A 12,119-nucleotide genomic window follows, 5' to 3' on the forward strand; every position below is an offset into this window, starting at 1 on the left:
GGCAATTTAGAGTCACCAATCAACCTGAGCTGCATGTCTTTGGACTGTGGGAGGAAGCCGGAGACCCCGGGGAGACACGGGGAGAACATGCAAACTCTGCACAGAAGGGCCCCCGCCCGGACCTAACCCCGTTTCAACTGGGATTTGAACCAGGGACCCTCTTGCTGTGAAGCGACAGTGCTAACCACAAAGCCGCCCTTGTCTGAAATGTTTTTTTTTTTTTAATGAAAACGCACAAATCAAATTCATCTGTACTCACCACATCTCAGCCTTTCATACCCTCAGGTAATGAAAAACAAACACAAAGAAGTTAACAGTTATCGGTATCTTATGGGCCACGAGAAGCTGTAAATTATGAGTTTATCGGTATCTTATCAGCCATGAGAAGCTGTAAATTATGGGTTTATGGGTATCGGTTGAAATAATCATTATCGTGCATCACTGTTTATGATATCTTCATATCTCACGTATGAGTCAAAGGGAACCTTTAAGCTTGACAGAAATAGTGATTTAAAGTTTATCGTGATATATATCAATATTGACTGATATGAAAAAATGTATCTTGATAAGGCCTTTTTCCATATCGCCCAGCCCTAGTTATAGTGCTCCAAACTCACTCTGGTGATTAGTTTGAATATCATATCTGCTGCATATATTACCAACTGATATCCAGTTTTGATGGAACAAATTTAGATTTACCATGAATTTGCTTATGATTAAGTGTGTATGTAATTTAAATTGAGTCATAGAGATGTATTACTGCTGTATTCCAATGTAATGAGATGGCATTTTTCATAAATCCTGTGTTATTGCTGTGAACCGATGTTAGTGAGAGACTTCCAAAAGGCCCTAGTCATTGATTGTTGGTCAGTAGAATAAATAGCTGTATTTTAGATGGAATCAATAAGCATTAATGTTATTTACTTTGCCCATTTGGCTTTAATGGAACCCCTTCCTCCCCCTCCTCCCCTCCTTCCATCTCCAGCTTGCTCCCTCTCAAAACAAGCTGACCTGCAGGCATACTCATTCTCTCCCCGCCTCCCTCCTTCATTCTTGCCTCTTTCATTCCTCTCCAACCACTCTCCCCCTCCATCCATTGACTGGACTTTGGAGAATGGATGAAGGAATATCCAATGTTCAAAGGGATTCTTTGTGTGAGTGCGTTAGGATTTTCCTGAAGGGAAAATAGTCTACCTGTATGCAAGATGGGAGGAAGTCAGAAAGACAGGCCTCATCTCCGCACATCCACCAACTCTTACAATGTTTGACACAATGGTAGAATTGGAAGTATGCATGCCTTTATAATTTTCTAGTTCTTCAAAAACACCATAATGAAGTGATTTTAGTAAACAACGTATAAATGTGCTTCAAGTCATGCAATAGTTTCATTTTATGCACCATGCAATTAATCACATATTACACTACAATTGCCATTTGAGCCTCTGGGTGGTATTTGGCATCTGATTTCATCAGGGTACAAATTACAGCAGTGAAAGTCAATCCCAACGAAAACATGTCCTCAAGGACATTATGGCTCTTCTATGATGGATGCCAACACGTGACAAAGAAATTCATTTATTAAATGCCCGACCAAAGAGGAAAATACTTTGAGTTATTGCAACATTACAGTCAGAAGTGCCTAAGGCAATGTTCTCCACTCTGCATTGGGAAACTCTGACCACGTCATGGTCCAGGTAATCCCCTCATATAGGCAGAAATTAAGCTCTATAACCTGCTTGATGTGAAGATATCCAAGTTTCCAAGTTTAAAATTGAAGTCGTGGAAGATCCTTGTCTGTGCTTGGACTGGATTAACTGGGAGGCTTTGAGGACTGCTACCAACAGACTGGATGAGTTCAGCAGGGTTTGGACACTTCTGACGAGTCAGATTTAACTGTTTGGCTGAAACTGCTTGTTTAGACGTGCTCTGCATTAGGTTGCATCAGCAGAATGTAATATGATTTACTTCACTGTGATTTCAAGTAATGCACTGAGGCAAATTTAATCATTTTAGTGCTTTTCCTACCAAACAAGAGAACACTATCAATGCAAATATGAACCAGTACACAGTGAACATTTCAATCAGGAGAGACTTATTTCATTGAAAGAGGCTTAAATAATATTAATAACAATAATAATAATAATAATAATGTTAATATATATCACAAAAAGAACATAGGGAAGTTGTCTAAAAGTTAAGAGTCTTTGGAGATTAGACCCCAATGTGACACCAGTATTTTGAGGTGTAGTGATGCCATGAGCCTCTAGACATTGTTGTCGTGGTGTGGGGAGCGATGCTCAAGATCTAGATAGGTGTGATGTGGAGAAGGACTTTTGGAGAGCTCATTGGAGGGACCGGTGCAGGATGTGATGCAGACTGGAGGTGGATGGGGTGGGGTGGTTTTAAAAGCAGACTGCAACATGTAAATTGGTTCACATAGATCATGGCCAGATCTGATTGGTGTAACTGAAAGAGTAAATGCCTTAGTCAGTATTGGCATAAAGCGTAGCATAAAGACATTCTTCTTGTGTAAACTTTTGCTAAGCTTCATGTCAAAGTTTGGGAAGAGTTGTTTCCAATTGGCTCTAATTTGCAGTTTCTATAAGGATCCCAAGGTACCACACCACAAACAGTCACAAAGGTTCAGTAAAAATGGATCAATTTATGTAAATTTTTAATTGAAAATACTGCGAGCTCGATGTTAAAACTGATGCCAAGCACTACGACAGACAGTCAATTTAACCAGTCTATACTCCAAGTCCAGTAAATGAAAAGAGTTCAGTGCAGTGGCCAGGACACACTCCTAATCTCATTTGTGCTGACGTCTCTCACTGACCAACCCGTGGGGAGGAGTGAGGGGTTAGAGGGAATTTTGTACTGAAAGCAAAAGAACTTTCCTTCAAATAACTGACATCAGGACCTTCAATACATACTGCAGGCTCATTCATCAGCGTCCTGGCAGGTTCACTTCTGCATTCCCAAGAGTGTGTAGTTTGTTAGTGTTGTTGCACATTTTCTGGTTAGTTAATTGGCAATAAAAAAATGCAAGAACAACACATTCTCATGCTAAGTTGTCACATATCGTCGCTTTGTCAGTGGACCTCCTGCATCTGCTGGTGACGTGCCGGGATGCTGCAGCCAACAACGGGATGTCAACAAAAGCATGTGGCTAGGACTAGGCTACAAAGGCACAGGTGGCTAGATTTAGGAAAAAACATCCTGATTTGGCTTTACATTCATATGGAAAGCAAACAGCAGGCTTCCAGGGTAAAGTCTGTGGTTAGTTGGACCCATCCATCACCACTCGCACCCGCCCTTTAAGGAACCTTGCACTCCTTATATAACGTTGTTACAGGGAGCGTTTTTAACCTTATGCATTTTAGTGGCATATCACACAGACGCAACAGGCTCTGTCCAACTATATTATCAACTGACACCACCCATCCGCATATCATTTGGCCATGCCAGTTGCCATCTGCCCGACTAGCGATGTATCATGACACTGTCAAAGGTGCTGTCTGGACGCGTCACAAAATGACAACACCGGGTGGCTTTGGCCGTGGCTATCTTATGTCACAATCGCTGATATAGCAGCTGTGAATGAAGACTTTGTCTATAAAAATACTCTGACAGAAACAGATTTAACAATCAATGAGTGTGTGTGTGTGTATGTGTGTGTGAGAGAGAGAGAATCCCCTTTTGATCGACAATAGATAACATTGTGCTACCCATTGTATTTCAGGTTACCCACGATATGACATTGTCGGAGACCACAGTAAAGGAGAATATCACCTCTTGATCCAGAGAACAGAGATCCAAGACGACGCCTTTTTCGAGTGCCAGGCCATCCAAGCAGCTATCAGATCCCGCCCCGCCCGGCTCACCGTCCTGGGTATGTCCCAACCCCTCACTTCACTGATGTGGAAACATATCAACTGTATGAAATCATGAATCGGGGAGACAATTAGATTCATGTAGGGGAGCTGAAAGTAAAGATAGAAGTGACATGATTATGGATCGGGCAGATAAATTGGTGAGATGTGCTTAAATCAGAGGCTAATCATGTAATGTCAGAGTCCCTGTGGATCGGTTTTCCATCAGCTTGTCATTTGGTCCCAAATCGATCCGAGCTCTTTGATTCACAAAAAAAGGCTTTGCATATAAGAACAGCAGCCGCTGGCAAGCAAAGACTACACTGATTACCATTATCGATTCAGCCCTGCCTTATTTAAAGCATGATATATTCCAAAGGTATCAGTTCATTATCCAAGCACCACGGCTCAAAACTCCCTCATTAGTTGCAGTTTTACCCACTAATCTTACGCTGGTTACTTAATGGGGAGAGCAGTTGAAGACAAGGGGGAGGAGTTAAGACGTTTGGCAATTGGGATCCATTAAAATGATTAATTATAGATAAGAGGGGTACCATTTGTTTAGTTTTTTTTTTTTCCACCCGACTAGAAGGTGACAAATCATTCAGACATTAGCCTGACATTTAATCCCAGTCAAATGCTGCTGCCTGCTTTGTGAAATAAAACTGCACATGAGGCTCCTGGCATTGTTCCAGGAGTGAGGCAACACACTTAATAGATTAAGTGAAATGTGTTGTATTATACCCGAGAAGATGTGGAATCAATGTGACTGTGTTTTGGAATCTGTAATGGGGGGAAATGCTCCACAATTTAATCCAATCAAGAACAATTATGCACATTAGAGCCAGCAAAACTCTGATGAAGAGCTTCATATCAGCCACATTCACATTTGCAAACACTGATTCAATCCGTCCTCAGATGTCCGTGTAACAGTGTGTGCGGCGCAGTGTCAATAATTTGACAGACAGACGAGACATTCTCATTTGACAGTCAGCAAACTCTCATGTTTTCGCAGACAAACAGAAAACGAGCACAGACAGCTGTTGTAGACTTGTATGCCTGATTTGATGTCATGTAAATAGAGTTTGTACACTTTTGGCACATTCTGGAGCTTTGACTGAGTTTGGAACAGAGACCTTTATTATTATTTATACCTGTTTTCTCTTCATACTGTGATACGTTAAAAAACCTGTCCTTAGTTTTATGGGGTATGCATCAAAGTTAGGAAGCAAACAGTTGCTGCTCCTTTTTTATGTTATTGCATTGAAAGTGTTTCCATCTGCTGTCAGGTGACCATAGTCAATGTTGCGCCTCACTGTAAGTCGAGGCTTTAACTTTTTCCGAAGTTCTGCTCTTTCAACACATTCTTATCCCAAGCCGTCACATATCCCTGCTTTGCAGCAGACTACCTCTTCTACATATTATATCATTATGCATCTGCTGTTGACGTTCCAGGGTGTCGAAAGAAACACCAAGATGTCAACAAATGCACATGGTTAGGAACAGGCCAGAAAAGCACCTGAGGCAAGGTTTCCAGGTGGGCTGAAATGAGCTTGCAGATTAGTCTGGTTCCCAGGCTGGGGCGCTGTCACTTGAATGTAAAATGTTGTTTTGGGGCATTTGCTGAAATGACTGAGGCTGTAGTTTTTCGTCATCTGTAAAATTACCTGGCAAAAAATACACTTAGTTGCCATTTTTTAGGTCCACCTAGTGGAAAAACTAATGCAGTCTATTACAACAGAGGCAAAGTCTATTATTTGCTGGTTTGTTTTCCTGTTATCAGTGATTCCCCTCAAACTGCACTACTAGCAGAACTACTGCCTGAGAGAGTTCAATATTCATAGACAGCAGAGGCAAAGAACTACCCCATTCAGTCTGACTCGTAAGCTTTCTATTTTCGCAGTCATTGAGTAATATCCACATCTCCACATAGAGCCAGGGAGAATTAACATGGGCTCTGGGCCTCGGTGACTTGCCGCAGGGATGAGAATGACCCATGAGCACAGACCTGTGACCATTGACCCTTGTTTTAGTATGGCAGGCTAATCTATGTGGCCTCCAAGAGAATGCAGCCTATTGAATAAGGCATGAGACTGAGCTGATCCACTGCACAGGGGAGAACCCTAAAGCTAATTAGATTCTCAGAAAGCCTTCCTGTCTGTATATGAAGATACACACACACATATACATATAAACACACACATTTTTGGTACAAAGTGTGTGTATATATACAACAAATTGGATTTGTACTAGGTACGGAATATAAATGTGTATACAACCCTGATTCCAAAAACGTTGGGAGGCTGTACAAAACGTAAATTACAACAGAATGCAATGATTTTTGACCTTTATTCGATTGAAAATAGCACAAAAAATAAATAGTTGTGTCTTTCTTTCTTTATTTGGATCCCCATTAGCACTATCATAAGCACTGGCTATACCTCCTGGGGTCCTAACGCATGCAAACACACACACCAACAACAAAACACATAATCTTGTTGGTTTCACATTGAATATGGAAAAGAAACAAAAAAAATTATCCTTCTAACAAACAATTAAGCTTAACACAGACTCATAGTTCAATCACATTTCCAAAGAATTCATAGAAGGCTTGACTTTAATTTTCATACAAATAATCTTGATAAACTTCATTGTCTGACTGAACCTGAATCCTATATTATCCACCCTGTACTTTCACACATTTAATTCCAAGAAATTGGGTATTAAAAAAGACCATATCTCATTATCTACCAGAAAAAGACAAAAGACAAAAATAAAATATTAAATGTTAAAGCTGAAAGTTTTTTGTTAAAATATTCACTCATTCAAAATTTGATGCCTGCAACGCATTCCAAAAAAGTTGGGACAGGTGCAAGAAAAGACAGGGAAAGTTGAACGCTGGCCAGATGTATCTGAGTTTGAAATAAACGCTGTCACAATTTAGCGACTGCTTTTTCCCTTATCTGCATCTCCTTTTAAAGCAGAGCTGCTGTTCCTCCAACTAAAAGCCGGGTAAATCTTTCCGTTTCAATGAAGTGTGGTGAGAAAGTGAAAAGAAGAGTCGATTTTAGGTGCCGTAAACTGCTTCAGCTTCCATAATCACTGCTCCTCCTAGTGGATGGATAAGCCACTGCTCCTGGTTGCTATGCATGGTGCTTAGAGGCGTTGAGTCGGCCCCATTTTCCCTGTGTCATCATCTAATTTCAGCCAAAGACCCAGAAGGGTCTCAGCAGGGATCTGCCATAGATCAGGCTAAGCCCTGTCAGCAAATTGTCTTTTCTTAGGATGGCGAAGGCATGACCCGCCCTACTCTCTGATTGGCTTATTTACATTGACCTCATTGGTTGGGTTAGTAATTTTAAGGAAAGAGGAGTGAGATTGGTAAGGGTTGGGTTAAGAATGTCAAGGTAAGCTAATCTGATGAAGAATGAGGCTGTCCAGGCCTTCACCATCCAAGAAAAAACTAAATTCACGATTTTTCACGGACTAAGTAGAAATTCTAGGTGGCTGCATCTGTATAGGATATGGCCTAGAGTCAAAGTGCATTCACGTAATTACTGTTGACTATAAGCACCAAACTCACTCAGTCAATTTCATCGAGGCCAATGAGAAAAATACAGTCAACTATTCTCTTTCACTTGCCATCTCTTTTTCCTGTCTTTATAAACTCACACAAAGCAGACAAGGCCCTGATTTACCGAGACTGAACTGTGTGGGTGCATTGTATAATTCTCCTCACCTCAGCTGCTTTTGCAAAAAGTGAAGAGGACAGAGAGTTCAGTTTGAAATATACTCCAATCTGGAGTATGACAGGGCATAGTGCACCCAAATAGCCACATTTAATCAGGTGCATGTAATCTTTTTCATTCATTTTTATGCCTGCGCTGGCAAGGCCCTGACAGTATTTTTTCCAGGTTGTCCATCTGTCCGTGAATCTGTCTGTCCCATAATCGTGAATGTGATATCTCAAGAGCGCTGTGAGAGAATTTCTTAAATGTAGCACAAATGTCTACTTGGACTTAACAATGAACTGATTAGATTTTGGTGGTCAAAGGTCAAAATCATTGTGACTGTCTGTCACATTCTAGGGAACGCAAACACACGAGAACACCTTTCAGGAATTCCTTCAAATCTAGCGCAAACATGCACTTAAACTAAATGATGAATGGACCTAAACTCATCGGTTAAGGTCACTGTGGCCTTGCATCTGCTGCAGTCTTGTAAACCTTTATATTTTGAGAACATCTTGAGGGAATTTCTTTAAATTTCGCACAAACGTCCACTTCGTATCAGGAATGAACTTATTAGAATTTGGTGGTCAAAGGCCATGTTCACTGTGACCTTGCATCTGTTGCAATCTGTCAATGTGATATCTCAAGAAGACCTCAAAGGAATTTTTCTTCAAATTTGGCACAAGCATCCACTTGGACTTCAGAATGAACTTATGAGAATTTGGTAGTGAGAGGTCAAGGTCACTGTGACCTCATTAAACATGTTTTTGGCAATAATTAACACACAAATGTCTAATAGGATAATATTATTAGGTGCTGACATTGCGTGTTCAAAATGTCGATCAACTCCACACAAAAGAACTAAAGGGGGGACATTTGATCAGGTACTGATTTGGTGACACTAATCAACCTTGAATCTGTGCTGATTGCATAGATCTTCTGCGCTGCCGTGAAAAATGTGTGTGAAGCATTTACATATTCACAGACAGCAGCATGACTGGTTTACAGAAGAAGATGACCGCAAGTTAGTCACTCTAATTCGTTTATTTTTTTGCACAGTACACAGAGGTTGTTGACTCACCTAATGACCACCTTCTTATTAACGGTATGTCAAAATCACAAATAAGAATGTGAGGATTATTAATTATATGCAGTTGTTTACTGTCTCATTTGGGTTAACCCTGATTTTCAGGCTTTTAAATACAGCAACTGAGTGGTTTGTACTGTAAATGAAATCAGTGTGGTGTCTGTTAAAAGGCTGAGTGAGGACTATTACACAGAAGGGTCAGGTCGCCTGCTGTTTTTATGGTTGTTATAGAACCGTTACCACCACAAAGCTCTGTCTATGATATTTTGTTTCAGTACTTTTGCAGTGGCGGTGCCCTTTGTTATGTTGCGTGAAAGCAGAGCATAAAGAGTAAGTGAGCCTCTAAAGCACTTTCTTGTTGTTTTGCTGCAACCTGGCATTGAAGATGGGATCTTGTCATTTTAAGGAAAGTGAGTCAGCCTCATGTAATGCTGAGAGGAGCTGCACTTGGCTTTGTTCTGAGATGGTGAGGTTGTTGCTTAAGCACAGCAGCAAAAAGTTTACAGAGACAGAAAGTTTTCAGGCCGATATGGACAGACTTACAATGAGCACATTTTCATACTCTGACAAAAATATTTGACTTCTCAAAAGGTTATTTAACCCTCTCCACCTCTCTTTTTTTCCATGGCAAGCTCTCACTGCAGCTGTTTTGTAGCAGTTCAGCAACACATCCATCAACACGACCCTTTGTGTATCAGGAAAGCTCTGCGTTGCTATCCTCTGGATGTTTGACATCTTTTTCTTTTTTTATCAGAATCAGCTGTATTGGCCAAGAAAGAGCTCCAACAGCATCCCAAGCTCTGGCATATTATTTGTATTTCCTTTGGTGCCATCCAAGGGTGAAAGTAGATTGAAGTTCTTACTGGTATTTCTACTCCAGCCTTTATCACTCAGCATTAATCTCCCCCTGCCCAAGGCTTCATGCAGCCCTAAACACTTGCATTCAAGTTTTTAATGTCTGCATCGGTATAAATAAATGAGAAAAATTCATTTATAGCAAAGTAATTATTTACATGGTACTCTTGCCACAGAATATTTTATTTTTAATGTTGACAAAATGTAGAAAATTACATCTAAATTTATCAACAACAGTTGAACAGTTTACAAGTCTTTTCAAGTTCATAATAAAACATCAACTTTTAAATGTTGTCCAAAGCTGCACCAGGTTACAGGACCTTCTCTCGCCCTCACTCAAACAAATCTCAAAATAAAAAGAGTGCTCCAGGTTACTGGACACAACTTTTTGTGCAAATAAAATACAACTGACAATAAATAGCAGTAAAATCCACTTAATCTGATATTTGTTTTACTTTCCCAAAAGAGAAGAGGAGAGAAAGGAGTGACCCCCTGCTGTCCAGGGGGAAAGTCTGGATTTTTGCAACCCACCCACCACTGCCTCCTTACAAGACCACTGAAGGCGGCTTTCTTGCAGTCTTCCAAAATGCTTGAGATATGTATGAATTTGCATGCATTCATTTGCATAGGAAATGTGCAATAAGTTGTGAGAACAGCATAGCATGGCTAACCAGTAGCCCAGCTCCTAAAAAGGACACCCTGTGGCATAATAATAAGGCATCTGGTTTTGATATGTCTGTCAGGCAGGATTGCCTATCAAAGTTGAATTTTTAAACCCAAAATCTCAACCAGAAGGACTCTTTAGCATTGGTTAACAGCTCTATACTACGTCCGTGGTCACTTAATCCTGCAGGAGAAGTCTTACATCTAACTATCTTTCTTGCCATGCTTTGAGTTGTTTGGCTGATTGGCTTTCAATTGCAAGGAATTTGACTGTAAATTAATTATAAGAACAACAAATTAAAAAAGAAAACCCAAGCTGAATTTATTTAACAGTTGATGATAGCCATTTCTGGAACCACATTTTTTCCTCACCTTTATTGGTAGTCTAACAATCTTTTAGAATTCAAGACTGGAAGTAACTTATCAGTCTGCTTTACTCAAAATATATATTAATTTCTATAATCCTGTTGCATGGCATTAAAGGTTTTATGGTGGGTTTTGGGGTGTTTAGTTATATTTTTAGTGGTGTAAAAAATAGTGTATTGCTTTTTGAGGATGTTACCAACACAGATCTTAGCCATTTCCCTCATAGATTCATTCTGTTCTCTTCCACATCTCTTATCAAACATGTGGATAAGAGATTCCAGAGTCCAAAATGCATAGACTCATTTCATTCATAACTTTTTACTATTTATGTCATCTTGAGGCAACAATCTCCTGTTAGACTCAATTTTAACTGCATATGAAATATTCAACCAGGGACAAAAAATATATGAACTGTGCATTAATGGTTAGGGTGTAGGATGATGGATATGCTCTTTCTCTCTTTTGCTCTCAGAGCTCTGATAGTTCCCTTCAGAGGGGTGGACTGGGACTCATCAAAGCTGCAGAGATTAGTCATGGCCGGTGGACACTATTGGAATTTCACAAGTTCTGAATTATACCTTTAAAGTTTGAAATGGAGAAACAAGGTGTCCTTTCCAATCCTGGAACCTCGTTTTTCTGAGGTCTTACCAACTTAACACTTTTTTTTATTTTACAAATATACAGGATGTTTTGTTTGTGCTCTGTAGAAATATCTGCCAATAAATGAACACATCTCTGTGGTGCATCTGCTGCCCAAAGGGACTGAGGCATGAATCATGAATGTGCTGTGGAAGAGTTGCAGCACACTCGGATTAGATTGTAAATCACAGAAAAAGCAGTGAAAGGACAGATAGACAGATGAACACAGTTTCCTCGTAGCAGAAATTTGTTTGAATATAAGAAACAGTCATATTAACAGCAGAGTAAGTTAGTAAATAAAGCTGTAGCACTTTTAAAACCATGCATTTACAAAGCGCTTAACAAACACAATGAATTAATTAATGGAGTTTAAATAAATTAAGATACGTACTACAGTGCAATGAAGGACAGACGAGACCAAAACAAACAAATAAAAACATCTCATGTGGAGCTGCTATAGGCTTTCCTAAAGGCGGGTTTTTAGTTGATGTTTGAAACAGTCCAAGGACTCAGCAAATCCAACGAACTGGGAAAGATTGTTCCAGAGGGTTGGGGCTAAAACAGCAAATGCATGATCACATTTTGTTTTGTAGTTGGAGCGGGTATGGATAAAAGGTCGAGATTTGAGGATCGGATTGGTCGAGAAGTAGAAAAAGGATCAAGGAGATCAGAGATGTAACGAGGCCGTACAAGGTCGTGCAGTGCCTTGTATGTTATCAACAGGAGCTTTTAGGTTATTCTGAATTTTACCAGAAGCCAATGGAGGATGCAAGAACAGGTGTTATGTGGGACGGACAGCTTGTCCTTGTCAGTAGTCTTGCAGCTGCATTTTGAACCAGAGGAAGCAAACGTATTTAGACTTATAGAGTTTCTTTGTGCTAGGTTCAGTGTCAGTCATACTTTGGA

At 40.1% G+C, this 12,119-nt stretch overlaps 1 protein-coding gene across 5 annotated transcripts in view; it reads left to right on the forward strand.

Annotated features, from left to right (window-relative positions):
• The window catches only part of kirrel3a (kirre like nephrin family adhesion molecule 3a), a 223,275-nt gene that overhangs the window by 137,010 nt on the left and 74,146 nt on the right, over window positions 1-12,119 (forward strand). For all 5 annotated transcript variants that reach the window (XM_088088638.1, XM_088088639.1, XM_088088640.1 and 2 more), the window contains one exon: window positions 3,743-3,892. In XM_088088638.1, the coding sequence (XP_087944764.1) occupies window positions 3,743-3,892 (150 nt within the window). The remainder of the gene's footprint in view (window positions 1-3,742; window positions 3,893-12,119) is intronic.

Source organism: Plectropomus leopardus, chromosome 15 (genome assembly GCF_026936395.1).
Source record: "Plectropomus leopardus strain MGB_pleo_1.0 chromosome 15, ASM2693639v1, whole genome shotgun sequence".
NCBI classification, from domain to species: domain Eukaryota; kingdom Metazoa; phylum Chordata; class Actinopteri; order Perciformes; family Serranidae; genus Plectropomus; species Plectropomus leopardus.